At 45.4% G+C, this 21037-nt stretch overlaps 1 protein-coding gene across 3 annotated transcripts in view; it reads right to left on the bottom strand.

The window, feature by feature from the left end:
* Positions 1-21037, bottom strand: part of CTNNA2 (catenin alpha 2) — a 944841-nt gene that overhangs the window by 639947 nt on the left and 283857 nt on the right. For 2 of the 3 annotated variants that reach the window (XM_032474170.1, XM_032474172.1), the window contains exon 7: positions 4855-5058. In XM_032474170.1, coding sequence (XP_032330061.1) covers positions 4855-5058 — 204 coding nt within the window. Of the gene's footprint in view, positions 1-4854; positions 5059-12322; positions 12335-21037 lie in introns of those variants that run through there. The other variant, XM_032474171.1, reaches the window with a different exon arrangement.

Genomic DNA, 21037 nt, shown 5'->3' on the forward strand with positions numbered 1-21037 from the left:
GCTCTCAGCAGAGAAACTTACAATTGGCCAAAGGGGCCTGTGTGAATGTCCGTGATCACAGGAAGGAGAGAAATGAGAAGGTCTAGCTCATGATGGAAACAGATTTTCTGTCCGATCAGCAGTTAGCCTTGTTCTTAGGTGGTAACAACCACTCAGCCTTTCTCCCACTTCCCACTGGGGAGAAACCTGACATTCTAACAACTTCTCTGACAAAGTTATCTTTCTGAGGACACTCCCTCCAGAAGCTTTTCATGCCTTCTCTGGGGTCTGGGTTAAATCCAACTGTTGAACTTGTCCGCTCATTGTTCTGAGCTCCTCTCAGCACAACACACAGTCAACTGACAGAAAGCCTGAGAAATGAAAATCAAATGCATACAGAAAAGCAATAAAGTACAGAAAAAGACACCTAAGATCATGTTAAATAGACCCTCAGAGGCATTTAAATTTTCTTTACTTACAAAATGTTCACTGCACAAAATTTTCAGGGAGCCCCGTAAGCATGAAAACTGTAAAGCTGTGCCCCCCCCTGCTTTCCCACTCTGTTCCTCAGTCATGCTTTGGATCTAAATCACACCCCTCCACTGCCAGCACCAGAAGTCTTGTCTGCTTATCTTTAACACTTTTCTGTAAAAAAAAATGCTCTCAAAAATGAATTGCTTCTAAGTGAATTATCGCATATCTGTATAATAAAATGCCACGTAGCCAGCCAACATAAGGTTTGAGAATGTTTATTGATCTGGTAACATACTCACAACATATGAAGTAAAGAAAATAGAGGACAAATCATCACTTATAATGAATCCATTTTTCTAAAACTCAGGGCATAAGCAATGTGTGCCTGTGTGTGTACAAATGCACCACTGATGTAGGTTTAAAAGCACTGCAAACACATGTACAAAATTATCAGCAAGGATTACCTTTAAGGGATGAGATTACAAATAATTCCTTTCTTCAATCTTTGTTTTGTATTCTTTACAATGAACATATATTTCTTTTGTGCCAATTAAAAAAAAAACAACAGCGGAAAGCCCACTGTTTTCAGAGCACCCCAGACCATGGGTGTCACCCCTACATGTTCCTCACGGAGTGCTGTACGCTGGAGCCTCGGCCAGGTACGGGCCCAGATCCAGATGGAAACGAGCTTTCCGATCTCATTTCAGACCTCAACCCCTCACAAGCAGGATCCATCAGGAACCTCCTTGATGTTAAATTCCACTCTAGAGCAAGTGCTGTGACAATGGCCCTTCAGGCACTTGTAAGATGTACACATGTTGCCACAGCTATTTGTCCTCATGTGCTTTTAACACGTGCAAACCATCACACGTGGTTTACAAACTGTCCCCAGGGATTCACTTAGGTGTGTCCAGAGACTTGGGGAAAAATGTTAGATTCAAATAATTTTGTAAAAATATATAACGTTAATTATTCATAAAAATACGATTGAGAAATAACCTGCCTCTTATTAACACAGCTGAGACCAGAGAGGCACGACTTGACGCCACCCGATTCTCTTCACTCCACGCTGCCTGCCTCCCAGGTTTTATAATCCCCATTCCACGTACCACCCTCGGAGAGAACTCGTGCTCAAGCTGACTGATTGACTGTCTGTCTCCCCCAGCAGGACTGTAAGCTCCAGGAGAGCAGAGACCTGTGTCCATTTTTTCCCTTCTGTATCCCCAGAATCCCAGGACAGCATCTGGTACAAAGTAGCCAGACTTACAACACATATCCGTTAAATGAATACCACATTGTAAATTCAAATCTATCACGAAATTCTTATCAATAAAATACCATGTTTGATTATTTTCTATCATGGGGTCATTTTTAAGGGTTTTTTTTTTGATGAAAAAATATTTTTACTGCCATAGGGGAAAAAAATCTGTATAAAATGATAAGTTCTGGACACAAGTTGATGTGTTCGTTATAATTTGGAACTATTTGTAGTGCTCAGCATAACACTCCGACAACCACCCTGATGACGCAAACCCAAAGGCCACACACTCTTTAGAAAAAGAGTCCCTGCTCCTCCCACTAGGCTGCACACATATATATAATAATTATGCTCTGTTTTAAGAGGAGTTATTTTTACGAATCTCCTCTGGGTTATACTGTAAACTTGATTAAAAAAATAAGGCCACCGAGGGCTTTCCTAAAACCGTTCCAGCCGTCTTTCCTAGCACTGACACTCTCTGCGATCATACATTTTGCCACGTGCTTCTGTTCACTCTGCCCTTTTTTCTCAAGCCACAATTTCCTTTGAGTGCACAATTCTGTGACATCTTCAAATCACCCACACATTCATTAAACTGAGTATACCTCTTTGGAAATACGTAACAGACAACTGATAACTTGTTGAGCTCAGCGCATCCACGTGTCCAAGCCATGGCGCATGCCCCACGCAGCCGACTTTTTCCTGATCAGTGAGTGCACAACTCTTTTCCCCAACACCCTCCTCCCTCCATTCCACAGCACTTGGCACGTATGTGAACGATTTCAGAACAGCATCACCTCCAAGTGAGCATTACAAGCTGGATCTTCATTAGGAACTGATCAGATTTTTAGAATCCAAAAGTGTCGATAATGCCAATTTTTAAATGTTTTTCTCTCAATGTAATCACTTCTTTAGCCTAACGATACTGCCTATCACATTAGGAGGAAAATCTGCAGAGTGATAATTTAATAACACCTTTATTCCCAGAGCTCACAAAATTAAGAAAGAAGTATCTTACAGCAGCCTAGTCACAGCTGACTAATTTACTGGCTGCTGTTAACGACAGCAGACTTTTTAACCAAGGCACAAGTGTGTAGTGGCTTTTTAATTAATGTATGCTATATCAAAATATATATAAGTTGGTACTGTGACAGCAGAAATGAGAGCACTAGACAGAAATTACGGAGCTGGTTCAGCTGCATCCAATCCCACCTTGAAATCACCAAGGAAGTGTGAAGTCCAAGTAAATTTTATACACTTTATATAAAAATCAATAGGAGGTGTTTTATTTCAGACTTTGATGCTGGTGGTTCAAAGTGAGATGAATTTGCACACTTTAAAGTTCAAGCATTCTACCCACCTATGTGTTATCTATAACCATATCAAAAGTAGAAACAACCAAGTTTTCAATAAAAATATAAAACATCCCTGCGTCACAAGCCTGCAAACAGAAAGACGAGCACCTGGAGTCAATAAAACAGAAAAATCCATCAGCTCTGCTGATCTGAATGGGTTTATATCAAAAGGAAAAAAAAAAAACCCAAAAAACTTCTGCTTGGTAGGATTCTAGACAACAAACTGAAAATTACGTACCACACCTCCATCAATTCTCCTTTAATCACATTCTGTGATTAAAAGGACACAGGAACGCACTTCTTTTTCTGATTTATTTATATCGAGATCTTAACCATCACTCTGATCTCTGTCATTTCCATTTCCTCCTCTGGCAGCAATCCTTCACTGCCAGGAAGTGCCAGCACGCCTTCATAGAAAGCCAGATTCCATGTACAGACCGCCAGCCTGCTGCCACTCCGTTTAAAACAGTGAGCAAACAGAATCCCAGGTTCTATAAGCATCTCTCTCCTGCTCAATCTGTCATTCCAAAGAGTCACACAGGGTCGGAGACAGCGGTGGTCAACGTTTTTCTAGCTTTACCGGGCATAGTACCAAAGTCACAGAAAGTGCTGGCCATCCAGGGGCTACACGTGAGTCCTCATGGGCAGCTGGGCGCCACGGGAGACATCCACACCTTAGTCGTGGTGTGCTGAAAACGCGCCCATCTTCCACAATCAAAGAATCTGAAGGTGTGCGGAGAGGAAACAGATTTGGGCTCTTAGTAGGGCGCTCTGTATCTTTTCCTTTCCTAGGTCAAAGGTCTGGCCGGAGCAGCGCTGTGCCCATCAGTGCTGCCCCGTGGCTTGACCCGTGGGGGCTTCACGTGGGCTAGGGATGGGAAGAGGTGAGAGGAATCGGGCTGGTGGGAGGGGCGTGGGCTGGCTGCTCTGTCCCAGCGATGCCTCAGGCTGTTCTAACAGGACCCTGCCTGGGGTTCCAAAGCTGGGAGCAGAGTCTCAGTATCCCCATTCCCTGCCTGACAACGTCACAGCGCATTCCTTCAACACGCAATGTCAAGGCCCCACTACACGTTCCCAGCTTGGGCAGAATTCTCTCAAACCCAGGAGCGCAGGAGGGGAGGAACACCAGATCATTCATGGCTGTAAGGCCTGGAGGCCACCACCACCACCTCTGCTGAATGCATGTAGCCAGTCAGCACAAACATAATTCAGTGCCTGGCGAAACAAAGAACAGGGACTCCATCTCCCGCCTGTGAGTTTGCAGGTGCACGAGAAGCACCGCGTTTCACACCTGGGGGAGGAACAGGGGCTGTGCGAGCCGCTGTATCACGAGATACCACTGCCACCCGTGTGAAAACGTGGACACTCATTCCCACGAGAGCTTCTAAACGCACAGCGAATCAGTGAAGCTCTCCAAGCTTCACTGCAGTGAGACGTCTCCACCGCAACCACTTCTGCGCAAACACTGAAACCGACTCCGCTCGCTGACGCCTCTGAGGGACGAAGACCAGCGCCTGCGGCCGCGCTCGGCTCTGCCAGCGCCCGGCCTTGAGGACCCCGGGCTCCTCGGTCGCTCCCATCAGCCGCCCGACCTTCACCCGCCGGGATCCTCCCTAAACCAGAGGCAGCCGCTAAGGCGACTCAGAAACCACCGCAGCGAGAAGCCACGGCCCTCCCGCGAGACGCGTTCGGCCCGGGCGCCGCCAAACCACCGCGCTTCCGAGCCGAGCCGGGCCAGCGGGCCCGCGGCGCCCGCGGGGGGGCGTCCCCGGCGACGCCCGCACTTACGTTGTTCATGTACTCGCTGAGCAGGTCCTGCAGCGCCTGGCGCACCGCGTTGCACTCGGCCACGATGCGCTCGCGCCGGTCGTCGCGCGTGCACGACGAGTCAGCCATGAGCGCCGCGCCGCTGATGATGCTCTCCAGCCGCTCCTCCAGCGACGGCCGGAAGCGGGCCTCGCTGAACGTTAGGGGGTCCAGGATGATCTTGTTCTGCAGGCAGGGCAAGCGGGGGGGAAAAAAAAGAAGTAAAGAAATAAATAAAGCCAGCGAGGAGACGGGCCTCTGCGCCCTGCTCTCTGACCCAGCAGTCTCCGAGGCCGGGGCAGGAAAGCGGCCTTGGCAGCCTCGGCGCTCTCTGCCTCGCCCGCATTCCGTCCTGAAATCTAATCTTCCAGGAGAAAACGCCACATTTTGTTTCAAGCATGCGTTCTTGGCAACGGCTATTTCAACAGAAGGGTTTTCAAATGAGATTGTGACACTGGCTTGACTTTTTTTTTTTTTTTTTAACGGTAGCCTTCAAAGAGAGCACGTTTCAGAGGCGCACTCTGGGGGGCTCTGGGTAGATTTTAGAGCCTCCGGACTGGAGCATGATGTGTGACCAATAATCTGCTTAAGGAGGCGTTAGCGGTAAGCAGTGTACACACTGCCTCCTCCCCGCCAGAAGCAGGGAGTCTCACGCCAGGACGCCTTCTGAAACGTGAGCAAACAGCACCCAACAGGCACACGCAGCACAGGCCACTTCCCACTAGGAGGAGTCTGTTTTGTACAAAAAGCTAGTGTTCTAGAAGGCTCACAACGTGTGCGCGATTTGTCGCAGGTAGCTGGCAGTCTCCTGATAAAGGCACTAATGTGTTTCGAAGGAGGAGAAGATGGAGATGTTTCCTAGAAGGAAGGGGTCACAAGGAATTTAAGCTGAGTTTGGCCACTGCTAAGTCTGAGGACCCTGTAAACCTGCAGGTGGAGGTGCCTAGAGGTGGACAGGCATGTGCATCCGGAATTCAAGGGATGCGTCAGCCTACGTGGGCACACGGAATCATCAGGGCTACACCGACACCAGGTCATGAACGGCAGACTGGCAAAGTGAGCAGAGTAAGAGCAGACCAGAGAAGGCCAAGTGAATCCCAATTTCCAAGGGTCTACAGGAAGATGAGAGTCAAAAAAGAAGATGGAAAATGCAGTCAGAGGGCAAGGAGCAGAACCTGGAGAATAGGATTTCCAGCAAGCCAAGGGGGCAGAGAGACTGACAGAGGGTGTAGTCACTACCCTGCAGGATGTGGACAGGCAACCCTGACTCTGCCAACCGCTGGTTTCCACTGGGGACCCTTTTCTGGAAGATCATTCCAACAACGTTAACCAAAGTGGAATGACCTGCTGCAGAAATGGTACGCTCATCTTCACCGGAGGTGAACACTCAGAGGTCCAAGGACCAGCGTGGTGGTGATGGAGCAAACGGCCTTCCAACCCCAGGATCCTTCGGTGGGAATGCCATTCCATTCCTCTTTCCTTTGAAGTTCATATTAAAACTGTGTGTATATATATATATATATATATATATACCTCACTAGAAAACACACTTTACCAGATCTATAAATATGGTAAGACAGGCAAATGAGAGTAGGTGATTATACCACTGCCCCACCTGCCACCCGCTGAGTACCTACTATGTGCCTGCTACAATGCTTAGGGCCAAAAAGACAGTGAGGAGTGTAAAGGACATGTGTGTGAATTTTCTTTTCTAACAGGATAAAAAATAACTTAGTTATGGCAAATTAAGTCTGAGTCTGTGCTCTGGGAAAGTTCGCTCTTAAACAAAGCATCCAAAGATACGTACTGAAAGTTGTGCTCCAAGATCAGTGGCTGCGATTCTCTGATTCCCGCTCAAATGCACATCTCCACAGAACAGAGATCGTTCCAGCAAAAAAAAAAAATGGGGTCCTGAGAAATGAGTGAAGCAGGTGGTGTCTCAGAAAGAAGCACCCACTCAGCACCCACTCAGCACAGACCAGGTCTGTGGTCCCCCGGAACTGTGAATTTTCTAGGAAATTACTCATTGAAAAATGCTCTCTCTTCAGTTTAGAGGGTAAATGCATGAGATTGTGCAACAAGAAGAGAAGTTATTCTGTGGCAGCTTTCGGCAGAAAGTCCACCTTCACATTGGCACTTTCTTAGATCTTAGGGAAAGGACAATTTTTACTGAACTCAGAATAGTGTTACGCAGATCCTGTCCCTTGTGCCCTAGGAACCCTCCAAATGGTGTCCAAAAATTACACAGAGGATGGCTTTGCTGGGTTTATCATACAGGTGAGATTCCTGAAGGAAAACTGAAATGGGGGGCCGTGGGTGCCCTGCCCCACCTGCCACCGGTACCAGAGCTGTGTCGCTGTGTCTTCAATGACTCTTCCTCCCACTGGGGCCCATCTGAAGTCTCTCTTTCTTGCTCACTCTTTCCTTCTACTGCTCTTCAGTTGATGCATTTCCAATAATCTTTTTACCATGTAACATGCATTAAGTACTGATACTGTAATTAAAGCAACACTCGATCAAAATCTAATTAGACTATTTTCCTTTACAAAGATTACTGATTTTCAAAGAACTCTTTTACAGAAACCCATATGAACATAAAACAGTGAAAAGTGTTTACTCTGCTTTGAAGTTCAGGAGACCTTCAGAGTCATATATGGGCTCAAGGATAGATTTTTATGATACTTTTGGAGTAAAAATATTCAGAAATGCCGACTTGATGGAAATATACTGAGGTGAACTCTGCAATAAGAGTAATTGTGAAACAGTTTCTCTGCCGAACGAGGAAAATGTATTATTGTCATGATAGCATTATGTCTTAAATTATTTTCCATGGAACACTAGTTTTAGAGAGGTAATGTTTTGATGAAGAAATGCCTTTCCCTGGCCAAATATGTTTTGGAAACACTGCATGGCCCAGAGAAAATTAGCACATGAAATGCTTTGGGGAGTTCTGCATTAAAGGAGTCAGTGTATTGCTACATTCCTCAAACCTATCAGCACAGAGAGCGGGGTATGGGTTGTTTGTGTGTATATATGTGTGTATTTCCAGAGAACTGAAGAGATCTTAAACAGGCTTTATAAAATCAGACGAGAAAAAGAAAAAAAAAAAAAAAAGAAGAAGAAGAAGGAAGCCAGGCACTACACTGAAATTTAAAAAAATAATAAATGTTAAATAAATAAATAAATGGCATTGGTGATTCCCTAACTCATACTTTCAGGTCAGCAGTGTCATGATGCTAGAAAAATAAAACAACAAAATTGCAGGAGGCACGAACTAGCAGAACCTGCGGAACACACTCTGGGAAACGGGGCACGAGCGAACCTGCAGCGTCGGCGGGACGAGCTTCCTACCTGCCGCGGCCCGGGGCTGTCTCGAAAGTAAAGGCGCTGAAACATGGAGCTTGAAAACCTCTGCATAAAAGTTACACTATTCATCACATTGTTAATGGAATTATTCATTATTTATAGATCACAGGGGAAAAGCTTTAAAAAAACAAACAAACAAAAAACCTCCCTGGGAAAGAATAAATTTACAATACTCTAATCTATACCGTGGCGGAGATGGGGAGCATTGCCATGATGGGTGGGAACAGCCAGCTGGAGAGGCGTCTCCGGGGGCGGGAAGCCACGCAGGCGAGAGACGGGGCGTGAAGGTAAAGGGGCAGCGCGCGCACCCGCGTGCACGTGCATCGGGGCACGTGCGCGTGTGTGTGGATCGGCTGTGTGTGTTCATCCATGAGTAGGTGGGTTCCCGCTGTGTGCACGTGGGCGGAGGAGGGGGGTGGGTGGGTGGTGTGTGTGTATGCGTGTATTTTCAGAGAACTGAAGAGCTCTCAAACAGGTTTAGAAATTCAGAAGGAAAAAAAAAAAAAAAAAAAAGAACCAAAGGAAGCCAGGGACTTAGGGACTAGAGCAAAACAGACTAGTCGCTAAAGTAGCAGGAAAACAGCAAACACCTGGAGCTGAACCGTGAGCAAGAAGGACAGAGACTGAAGCCCAAGCGGAGTGGAGGAGGAGTATTGCTTCTGCAGTATTTGGGAGTGACTTAAAAAAAAGAAACAGCTGGGCAGCTTCTCTTTGCTAGCAGCCTTCAGGGTCCTTCCCCATCAGCAAACAGCTCAGCCCCCAGCGCCTGCTCGGGCGTCCGCGCCCTTCCGTGCGGCTGCCCCCTACTGGCCGGCAGGGGCGCGGCAGCAGCCGTCAGCAAAACCCCGCTCCCTGGTAACGCAGGGAGCACCTCGCTTTAACGTGCAAGCCCCAGACGGAAAAAGGCAAGGCCGAGGCTTTCCTGTCTCCCTTTAGGACAGAGGTGTGCCCCTGCAGGAGGGTTTTACGCTCTTAAGTCCACTGAGGTTTTTACATTTTAAATGTCTAAGTCTCTTGTTTGCATTCTTAAAGCTCATCTAATCTTATCCTTTTGATCTTTTGTTCCTCTTACATTGTCATTTTAGTTCATTTTAAAATTGTGGGGCTGTATTTCCTACTTTATCTTCTTCTTCTTTTTAAATAAACCTTATTTTCTTTCTAGCTTATCTATTTTCATTCCCTTTATTTGACTTACATAATATTTTGGCGCCTTGTGATTTTTACTGATTTTATTTTTTTAAACATGTTTACTTTAAAAATTATTGTTTCCATTCCTACAGTTATGGAGCGGCAGTTAGAAAGCATGGCCATAAAGACAGCAGCTGCAGTAACTCACTCCCAAGCAGAGGAGGCTAGGGTCCCCTTCCGCCATCAAGCTGGTGCTGTAACGGCCTCTCTTGTCCCACATAATTGATCTATTTTTCCAACGTTGAACTCTGTAAAAACTTTAACTTGCAAATAATTCTGGGGACCAGAGAGTTCAGAACTGCTTCCCAGAATCATACATTTGCCTACATTCACATACAGTGGTGGGAAGGGCACTGCTTTTAAATGGCACCTGTCATCCTTTCTCTCTAAGGAGTCCTGTGATCTAAAATCGCAGTTCAGTCTAGGGACACTGCGCTACCCTTGCTGTAGGCTCCCACACCGCAGGACGCAGCAGAGAGGCCTCTGCCCCAGCAGGACGCGGAACGCATCGCACATGGTTTGACAGGGTCACGATGCTGCTCGCTCCATCTTACTGAAGAAGAGAACGATGCCAGAGATGTTCCCCGTGGCCACCCGTGGGGTCTAGGAAAGGGGGACACCTGGAATTGAACACAGGACCTTTGACTTGAAGCCCAGCGTTCCCGCCACTGTATCAGACTGCCCATATTCAGCTGAAATGAGTCCAACAAATCATAATTATAAAACTGTATTTCTTATTTTTAAAAAGCATGAAATTCTCCTAAACCAAACATAATGGCACATGTATCATCTGTCACTTTTTTTTTGGAGGGGGCTAATAATTAGGGTTACTGGGTTTATTTATTTATTTAACAGAGGTACTGGGGATTGAGCCCAGGACCTCATGCATGTTAGGCATGCGCTCCCCCACTGACCAATACCCTCCCCGCCTCCATCTGTCTTCTTTTAAGTCATCTGGGTCCACTTCCCCTTCTAATGAATAGCCTGAAGTATAGCCATTCATTCAACAAATGGGTGCCAGTTACTGTGGGTGTCTGAGGGCAGAGCCTAAAGAATCCTTTCTTTCAAGAGGTTCACTGTCTAGTAAAAACAAAAAGATGTACAACCAATTGTAATTTGGGATATACTGACGATGTTAAAAAAAAAAAATGACTGAGTGATGGGAACGTGTGCTGCTGGGAGGCGGGAGGCAGTCACAGAAGTCTTTCTGGAGGAGGTTACTCCTCGGCTGAGACTTAAAGAGTAAAAAGCAGTGGACCAAGCAAAGTCAGGGGCAGAAGGAGGTGATGCGGACAGAGTAAGAGGTGGGAACAAATGCCTGGAGGTGAAGCAGGGCACAGGATGCAAAGGGAATTACAGGAGGTGCACTGGAATGAACTTACATATAACACAGAAACAGACTCACAGGCATAGAATACAGACTTGTGGTTGCCAGGGGGAGGGGGGTGGGAAGGGATAAACTGGGAATTTGAGATTTGCAGATACTGACTGGTATGTATAAAACAGACAACTCTATACTGTACAGCACAGGGGAATATATTCAGTATCTTACAGACGGTCACGGGGAAAAAGAATATGAAAAGGAATATATGTATGTTCATGTATGACTGAAGCACTGTGCTGCGCACCAGAAATTGACACAGCATTGTGAACTGACTATACCTCAACAAAAATTTTTTTTAAAAAGAATCAGAAAACAAAACACACAGAAAAGCACCAAGATGTCAACTAGGTACAGTAAGAAATGTGCTGAGAAGAGGTGACTAGTTGTCCCGGCACAGGCTCTGAATACAGGGCAGAGCCGGAATGGGCCGCCCGCCTTCTGGCCCCAGACTCTGCGATCGAGCCTCGCCCCTGCACCGTTTCCCTGGGGTATCCTTCTGCACGCACGCCGCCAGTCACCAGGAGGAAACTCACGCAACAGCCACTTCTCCACTTCAGACAGGGAAGTAACAGTAGCACACGATTCTTTCCGCTCGAGGAAGGTACGGAACAGTGGACAGCGATCAGAGACAAAAGCTCTTAAACTGCTACTTCTCCCTGCTTTTCATTTGTGACCTGTTTCAAACGGCTCAGCAGGTATCATAAAATACTTTTTCTACCACGAGCGAAAACACAAGTATTTCTGAGTCTTTCTTGAGCTACAAAGCCACCATCTTAAAGCTGAATTCGTATCTGACTGCACTCAGAGCCGTCACTGAGCAGCACTGGCCTTACCTGGTAAGATCTGGAGTGTAAAATTACATTTAATTACGGTCATGTCAGCAGAAAGGCTTTAGCATGCACAGAACGCTAACAGAGTGGTTTTATACCCAAACAGTAAGTTCCCAAGATTTTTGATGCACAGTGGAGGAAGGTGAAGGTTTTTTTTTCTTCAGTAGTCAAGAAACTGTTTATTAAAGACTGGGAGAAAATCTTATTTATTACCTTAAGATTTTCTAGCTTTCAGTAGTAACTAGACTCTTTAGACAGCTACTGAGTCATCTCAAATGTATGTAAGATTTTCAAAATGCCACAAAAGACAGCAAAGAAAACCATTTGCTAATATAAAGTAGGGACTGATCTGATCCACTGTCTTCCTGAATCTGATCCCATGGAAAAAGCAAATGCCAGGAGTAAGAGCGTGTCCCATAGTTTTCCTTGCTGTCTGCGACAACCCTGGAAGATCAATGCATCCCGGATTTTCACTACCTTCACAGTTCAAGGTATGGAAAGTAATAAACCGCCCTGCTCTACCTGATCAACTCCAGCCCCTCACCGCCTGCTGTCCAACACAACTATCTCAAATCAAACAAGCAGAAGAAGGAATAAATGTCAACATGCCCTTACACAGCCATTCACTTCCATTTTTTAAAGATGTTAAAAAAATAGTTCCCAAAGAGGAAAGTGACATTACTCAAACTCATTCTTCTACAAGAACAGGGCATTCTGATGTGGGGTAATTACAGCAACGGAAATCAGAAAACCTACAGGACAATGCGTGTTTAGGGGGGGAACAGTTCGCCTTCAGTGATTCTGAGCTTTTCCCTGGAAGAGGCCACAATTTGCTTATCTTTACTTCCTTCCTTTGGCACCTTTATCATCACCCCATCCTCCTGTTTACCTCTGCGTGTTTATTACTTTTATTTTTAATTTTTTTAAATTTTTTTTAATTGAGATAGAGTCAGTTTACAATGTTGTGTCAATTTCTGGTGTGCAGCACAGTCCTTCAGTCATACAGGAACATACATATATTCCTTTTCATATTTTTTAAGCATAGGTTAAGAATACAAGATACTGAATATAGTTCCCTGTGCTGTACAGTAAAAACTTGTTGTTTATCTATTTTATGTATACTGGTATCTGCAGATCTCAAACTCCTAATTTATCCCTTCCCACCTGCCTCCCCGTTGGCAACCACACGTCTGTTCTCTATGTCTGTGAGTCTGTTTCTGTTTTATATATAAGTTCATTTGTCTTTTTTTTTAGATTCCACATATGAGTGATCTCATATGGTATTTTTCCTTCTCTTTCTGGCTTCCTTCACTTAGAATGACGATCTCCAGGTCCATTCTCCAGTAACATTCTACAGTGTTACTTTTTACATGCCTGTTATCCAGTTTAAACTATTTGACTAGTAACCCCCGAGGCAGTGTCTCCCAGTTTCCCATCAAAATGCCTATAGATAGAGGCAGAAAAAAGGAATTTTATAGCCCTGAGAATTAAGAATGAAAGACATCTTACAGACAATGAGGCATGATCATAATTCTGGCTCTGAATGCTTTAAATACTTCTTTTAAAGACTGAAGTCTGAGATAAAAGCATAAATCAAGACCATTTTAATAAATTAACCGAGGTGTCTAAACCAAAAGCGTGTTATTTGTTCTGTTTTCAACACTCATTCTCCCTATGGTGTATCAATAATTAACACAGATACATTTTCATCTTTTTCATTCTGTGCCAAGCTCTCTCCCAGTGAGAATCTTCCCACCTGCACATAAATTGTTTCTTTTGGCCTAACTGGGGTAACATTTGAAATGGAAACTACTAAAGATACTAACTTTTGATCATCTTTCTTTGTATTAAGCTACAGAGAAACATTAAGCTCCATTTTGGACTTGCCTCCATTTAAAACTGCACGGTGTCTCACGGACCTTCTATTCTTTCTTCTCCGGCATATACTTAAAGATAAACTAATTATGCCATTTTTAACAGACTTAAGATATTATCTGCAATTAAACAGCTCACTTTAATTGGAAATAAATGACAAAGATAATGACTTGATAATTATACAACACATTTTATTCTTTGATATTTAATGCTTTAAAAAAACCCAGAAATCTAAGCCTACATTAATTTCATTTGAGAGAGAAGCTATTTTCAATTTTTTTTTTAAATTGAAGTATAGTTGATTCACAATGCTGTGTTAGTTTCTGGAGTACAGCAAAGTGACTCAGTACATACATGCTTTCTCAAATTATTTTCCCTTATCGCTTATTACAAAATATTGAATATAGTTCCCAGTGCTCTACAGGAGGTCCTTGTTATTTACGTAGAGACGCTGATTCTCAGGAGGACAGAGTCTATTTAGCAAAGGTAACAGCTAAGAAGAGCGGCCCGAGGTGGCCCAGCGGCGAACTGCTCCTTCTGGATGCTGTCATCTCGGGGAAGCCGGTTTCGCCTCCCTAGTTCCCTCGTCTGCTCACCCCAGGAAAGCAGGGCAAAGGGCATCATCCTTGGCTTCACATCATGGATTGATCAGAAAGCAAATATTCAAAACGCACTCAATAAAATCGAGTCTTTAAAGGGTCAAAAAGTAAAACTGACTGCTTCTGAGTGAACACATGGTCACCGTGTGACTTCATTCCCCCTCTCTGTCTATCCTGTTGACCATCTGTCTGCCCGGCTGCCGTCCTCTGCGACCTCAGTGTGGCGCCTGACTCGATCTGCCATCCAAGCCTCAGACTAAGCCTTGCCCGCACTTAGGGTGAGTCTTACATTTGGTTTCTTCTGCTGCACCCAGCTGAGTGCCCTGCACATTAGTAGTTGATACATAGCTGCCAGTTAGCCGACTGAGAGGTCGTGAGCCAATTACATCCTTTTCCCAACTTCTATCAAAAGGCTCCTGGAACACAAGGGGGCACCCAGTGAATCCATCACTGCAGATGAACACACACGGGCAGCCGTCCAGCTGGACATGCGTATTTTGGTTTGCACTGATGTCTGACGTGGCTCAGTGAGCTTGAGATTCCAGATTACCGGGGCGGAGGCACATCACCACGCGTGGTAACAAATGTTAGTTCTGCCTGCAGTGTGAGGCGGGCGGGCTGAGGCTGCCAAATCGCTTGGCTGGCAGACTGCTACTGTAAAATCCTTGATCCTGATCCATCCAGAAAAAGGAACTAGTTTGTTTCCACACATTGTCAACGAAGCCAATAGGCATTCACAGTGTGTGCGTGAAGTACAGAGTATGTGTACTGCAAACAGGAGACTGTTATTGAAAGCAGCTCTGTCACTGACATAAAAATTCCACAAACGTTTGAAAGTCTCATGTGAAGGTTTGATTAAACCAAGGTCAGTAAACAATGGCTTATGGGCCAAATTAAGCCTGCTCTCCATTTTTGTATGGTTGACAAGTTAAGAAAGATGTTTTAAAACAGTTGACAGACTTGTAGACATAGTAAACAACCTTATGATTAACCGGGGGGGGGGGGGGGGAAGGGTGGGAAGGGATAAATTTGGGAGTTTGAGATTTGCAAAGGTTAACCACTACACATAAAAGTAGATTTAAAAAAAACAGGTTTCTTCTGTACAGCACAGGGAACTATATTTAATATCTTGTAATAACCTTTAATGAAAAAGAATATGAAAATGAATATATGTATATATACACATGACTGGGACATTATGCTGTACACCAGAAATTGACACATTGTAACTGGCTGTATGTCAATTTAAAATAAATAGATAGATAGACAGACAGACAGATAGATAGATAAATAAATAGTAGAAAAAAGAAATACCACAGGCCTACCAACATGTTACATTTCTGTCTAAAATCCTCTCCTTCATTACATCTTTAAATAGTTAAAAAAAAAAAAAAAAGATAAGCAACCAGAGACAAAGATAAAGATACGACATGAACCCAATAATCCAGCAACTGAATAATTAGTTACTGGATTATCAACGGTTTAAATTTTTGTAAGTTTAATAATAGGAAAAATAAACTTCTTAACCCCCAAATTAGTTACACTCTAGGTCTGTGGTTTGGAATGTTAAATTGTCCCTTTAAGACAGAAAGTCAAATTATATTTCTCAGAAGCAATTATGACTTAATTGGCATTATCAACCTAATAAATTACTAGGTGATTTCCACAAACTGGTCAGACACTCAGATTTCATGTCTGATGAAAGGGTAACTGTATCCATATTCTGCAAATATGCAAAGGAAATTGGTTCATTGGCCACAAGGGAAATGCACACACCTTGAGTGTGAACTCATCGATCTTCTTCTGTCTGTTTTTAAGCAGGCAAATTAAGACGGGAAAGAAACAGTTTGTGTCTCACAGGAATAATGTGCGATATGTTAATTGCTTCTCAAGAAACATAGCATGGCTTGAGAAGTACTCTTTGTGCTTAATGAGGATGTCATGTTCTCCCCCAGACTCTGAATTCTGATGTTCATCTGTTGATGATAATTTAAATCATACAGAGTCTTTGGGTGACACTGGAACACAGACACCCGAAGAGGTTTAACCCAGCAAGGAAGATAATGGACGCCCACTGGAACACAGCAGAATGCTGATTAAGGTGGGTCATGTCTGTCGCGGGGAAGCTGACAAGGCAGATGGCACCACCCACAGGGATGAGAAGGAATCACGGGTGGATAAACCAGAACGCCACTAAGACCAAAACAGTAAGCATATCCACTTCTGTCTCCGTTCAACAAAGTTACTTTCTGTCTTTGTGCTAACCGTACTGAGGAGAGTATGAATCGGACCTGGTCTCCTTCCTTCCAGGGCTCACAGTTGGAGAGACAGAACTGGAAACAGAATAATATGTTTAATATTAATATGCACAAAGTACAGTTGTGACGTAGAAGGAAGCAGTGGTTTGGCTGCTAGGAGAACTGGAGACAGTTTCAAAAAATAGGGCATCTTGGTAAGAATGAGTATAAACTGATTAGAAAAGAAAACGAAAAGGAAGTTCAGACAGAGGAAACATCACGAGAAGGAACGTGTGACTAAAAGAGCAAGTGTCCATCCGAAGAGTAATAAACAGGTAATTATGACAGAACATAGAATGGAATGTGACAGAAAGGAGGATGTGAGATGAAAGGGGCAGTCAGGGTCCTACTGAAATGACCTGATGCCATGCTGAGCGCTTTAAAGTTTATCCTGAAGATAGAATTTCACTGGTAAATAAAAGATAATACCTGACTTGCATTTTTGGCAAAGCTAGGCTGGCAGAGGTGATGAGAGGGAGGGGGGAAGGGTTGGGAGCAGGCAGAGCAGCCAGTTAGGAAGTTGTTTCAATGATTCGGGCCAAAGCATGGGCCTGGATACACGGTGGTCATAAACGAGAAGGTGAGAGGACCACGTCAAAGATGCAAAAGGAACCGAACTCAGAGGATTCTGAGATTAACTGGAGAGGGGAGTGGGTGAGGCTCTCAGCGTTCTGGATTCAGTGGCCACCTTCAAACAGGTCATCTCTTTATCTAAAAGAAGACATCCCAAAAGGAAGGTTAGGCTTGACAGAGATAAAACACCAGACTTAGTCTGAGAACATGTTAGATGCTTAGAAGTCATCTGAGCTAACACGTCACACATCCAGGTGGACCCAGGCCTGGAGCTCCGGAGAGGAGCTGGGACCAGAGAAACAGACGTGCGGTATGTGTGGTCCCAACAAGGGAGGCCCTTTAGTGAGAACTGAGTAGGGCAGAGGACAGAACTCAAGAGAAAAGCCACAGTTAGGGGGCAGGGGAGGAAGCAAGTCCCGGAGACGGAGAGCGTGACGATCAAAGAGGTAGAAAAAAATCCAAAGTGCAATGCAGTCATTCTCAGAAGCTGAAGGGAATGCGACCTTGAAGAACAAAGCAGTTTGAGGAAAGAGACGCCTCAGTGCAACGGGGCAGGACCCTGCGGGGCCTTCCAGGCTCAGACCCGTCCCGTGTCCCCTGCGGCAGCTCCTCTCTGAAGCACCCCTGTAATAGTGCCTCATGCATGTTTCCTGAGTTTTTCAGATGCTAAAACCCACCACCAAAGGGAAGACATTAACTACTTGATGACTGTGAGCATGTGGGCCCCAGGTCCTGTGGTGCCCAGGGGTGGAGAGCGTTGACCACTCTGTTCCCCCGACACCAGCCAATCAGAGGACGGTGCACGAGCTGATCACACATCCTGCGACCCCCTCCCCTACCTGGACTTCAAATACGCTTTGCTGAAACCCTTTGGGGAATTTGGGGTTTTCTTGGGCACAAGCCACCCCATCTTCCTTGCTCAGCCCTGGAATAAACCTTTCTCTGCTCCAAACTCTGATATTTCGGCTTGTTTGGCCTCGCAGTGTGGTGGGCACGTGAACTTGCCCTGGGTACCATCAGCATGACGACAGTCAGCGGAGGAGGTAAGCCTCCACAAAGGGCAGCTTTCTAAGACAGAAGGCTTGATGACTTTTATTTAAGTTTGCCAAAATCCAAGATATATTGATTTAAACTTAGGAGCTGAAGCACACGGCAAGGTCAAAGATGCACTATTGTATTATCTTTGTTCTTATCAACAGCTTTGCACTATCAAAAAATGCCTTTTCTCCCTCCTTAAATGTAAGTAAGTTTTAACAGTAATTATAACCCTTCGACTAAAGTGGCCAACCCATCTTGCTTAAACTGCTCTCCAGGAGACCCTGTCATGCGTTCTTTCTTTCATTCAACAAATGCTTACGGAGAGCTCACTCTGCACCAGGCTTTGTTGGGCGCCAGAAGTAAAACTGCTACCACACTTTTTTTTAAAGGCAAATGAATTAAAAGGCTATGAATTAAAACACATGAAACACAACGCATCTGTTCCCTCTTGTTTACTGTTCATGGAAACTCCACGTGGAGAGTCATGGACTTGTTGCGAGACAGGAGCGCTGCCAGCGCTGCCGCTCGTGAGCAGCCTGCCCCCTCTGCTAGCTCCCTGGCCTAAGTAAGTGCCATCCACTCTCCACCTGCGTCTTCAGGACTAGTGGTCACGTCAGAGCAGGCAGACAGCTAGGTCTGAGCAGAGAGAGGGGGACGCAGGCCACAGCGCAGGACCTGGGCAGAAAGGTAGGGCTCAGGCCAAATGCAGGAAACCACACATCGTGTGAGCACCAGGGGTCCCTGGGCAGAGAAAGAAAAGCAGGAACCTCTGGGCTGATAAGGGGCCACACCTTTTGGGGTGATGAGCAGTCTGGAGTCTGACAAAGAAAGGTGGGGAAAGGCAGGAATCTCCAGGGTCCGAATGTGACCTTTTGTCCATTATGCCCTCATTTCAATAAAATCAGCCTTGCAGATCAGAAGTACCCATCCTGCACCGACTCCATGAGACTTTTGATCCAGGCTAAATATGGACAAAAATCCCTCCTCCCTCCAGGAAGGTGGAGCTGGGATGATAATCAGGGAATATGACCCCAAACCCCTCCCTCCCTAATAAATATTCTGCCCATTCATTTTTACATCCTCTGTGACCAACTTGCCAAAGAAACTCAGGGCAGCCGCTCCCCTGAGCCCGCCCACCCTCCCCCTGAGTGTGTCCTGTCCATCCTCTAATAAATCCTCACTTTGCTTTTTTAACCACTACGTCTTGTCTCTGAGTTCCTTCGGGGACGGCGGGACGAGAACCTGGCGCACCGGCTGCGCCCGCCGCGGCAGTCGGCGCGCCCCTCGTGGTCTCCCCCCTTTGGCTCTTCCCCCTCGACCTGAGCTGTTGCGGTTTTTGCAGCTGAGACCCCTTCCTGTTCTGCTTTCTGCCCCCCAGGCCCCACCCTCGCCAGAATCCCCGTCACTGGGAGACCTGCTGGCCCACCCCTCCCGCCCTCCCGTCCACGCTGCACACGCGCCCGTGTGAGGCCCCGTCGCAGGGCCCCGGGTCTGAACCGCTCGAGTTTAAACCAGTGACAGCGGGCGTGGTCTCTCCCGAAGCGCTGCTCTGCTCCGGTCTGGCAGAGAAGCAGCCTCTCCTCACTACGATACACAAGGCTGTGCCAAGCTTAGCTAAGCGGAGTCCAGAGCCGGAAAGCGGCTAGGGCCTGACAACGGGTGTCCCCGCCGCCAGCCCATCCCTGAACACAGACATCCACGCCGAGCGCTGATGTTAAACCCACGACTCCTCACACAGGGGCGTGAGCCGTGGTCACCTAGGAGTGACCATTTTATAATGCGTGGCAATTACTCTCAGATAAAATGAATCTAGTACAAGTGGTTTCTGCATAATTATAAATGCACAGTTGTGAACAAAAAGTGACAATAAAGAGCACGCTGCTGAATTAGAACTATTGGCATGAGCAAAAGCAGCAGGTGGCACATCCAAGTGAGGAATTAGAAGGCGATTTGTTTGAAGGTTTGGGGCCAAAGACTGATACACACGGTTTATACCTTATTTCCTAGGATCCCATTTGCCAGTAAAGAACCCTTTATTTACTTTTTCAGGCTTGTGGCAATCTGACCATTACTTACGATCATAAATGTCTAAAGTTTAAAGTCTATTTTGAGGGGTTGGTCAATATTAACTAAATTTACAGTATAAACTTTGTTAAAGTAACACGTTTTGAAACTTCATCTTTTTAACTTTCAACCTAAGAGGCAAAATTTAGATCACTTTCTAAAGATAAATACATCAAGGTTAAAAAATATATACTGCATTTTTTTTTAGTGAAAAATGCAGTAATAGAAAAGCACCCATTTCTCACCAGCACCAGCGCTAATGGGTATTTAGTGTTGGGTCAGCCACCCCACGAAGTGTTTCTGTAAAAGATTTTAACTCTCACAGCAAATCTATATATACGGCCACATTAGACCCACGTCACCTATGGGAAAAGAAAGCTTACAGAGCTACTCGGTCACCAGGCAAGGCCAGGAGGCAACAGGACAGCCCCACCGGAACGGCAAGGACCAAAGGCTTCCTCTGCTTCCAGGCCCGTAAACAGCGGCTGATCTACCTGAAGTGAGTGGGACGCTCAAACTCTCTGGTGTAAGTAGAGTTTGCTTGTGTGTGTGTGTGTGTGTGTGTGTGTGTGTGCGCGCGCGCGCGCGTGCGCACGCGTGTGTGTGTGTGTGTGTGTGCACATGTGCGTGTGCATGTTTACTTCATCACAAAATCTGAGTAAATCGTACCCTATAAATCTGTACCCTGCACTCATTACTGTGCCATGGGAAACACACAAGAAGGGAGCGCTAAGTAAAGGCAAACACTTCTAACACAAGAAATCATGAAAGAAACAAGAATACGGAGGTAAACATTTTAAATAAACTACACTTCTCACGAATAATTCACTAGATAAAAGGACTCGTTTGGGTCCCAAATTTTAAAGCATGACTCATAAGTACATGACAAGCAAAACGCTGTTTGCCATCACGTGTTTAGACAATTAAGAATACGATAATCAATTATGTCAA

This window comes from Camelus ferus, chromosome 36 (genome assembly GCF_009834535.1).
Source record: "Camelus ferus isolate YT-003-E chromosome 36, BCGSAC_Cfer_1.0, whole genome shotgun sequence".
NCBI classification, from domain to species: domain Eukaryota; kingdom Metazoa; phylum Chordata; class Mammalia; order Artiodactyla; family Camelidae; genus Camelus; species Camelus ferus.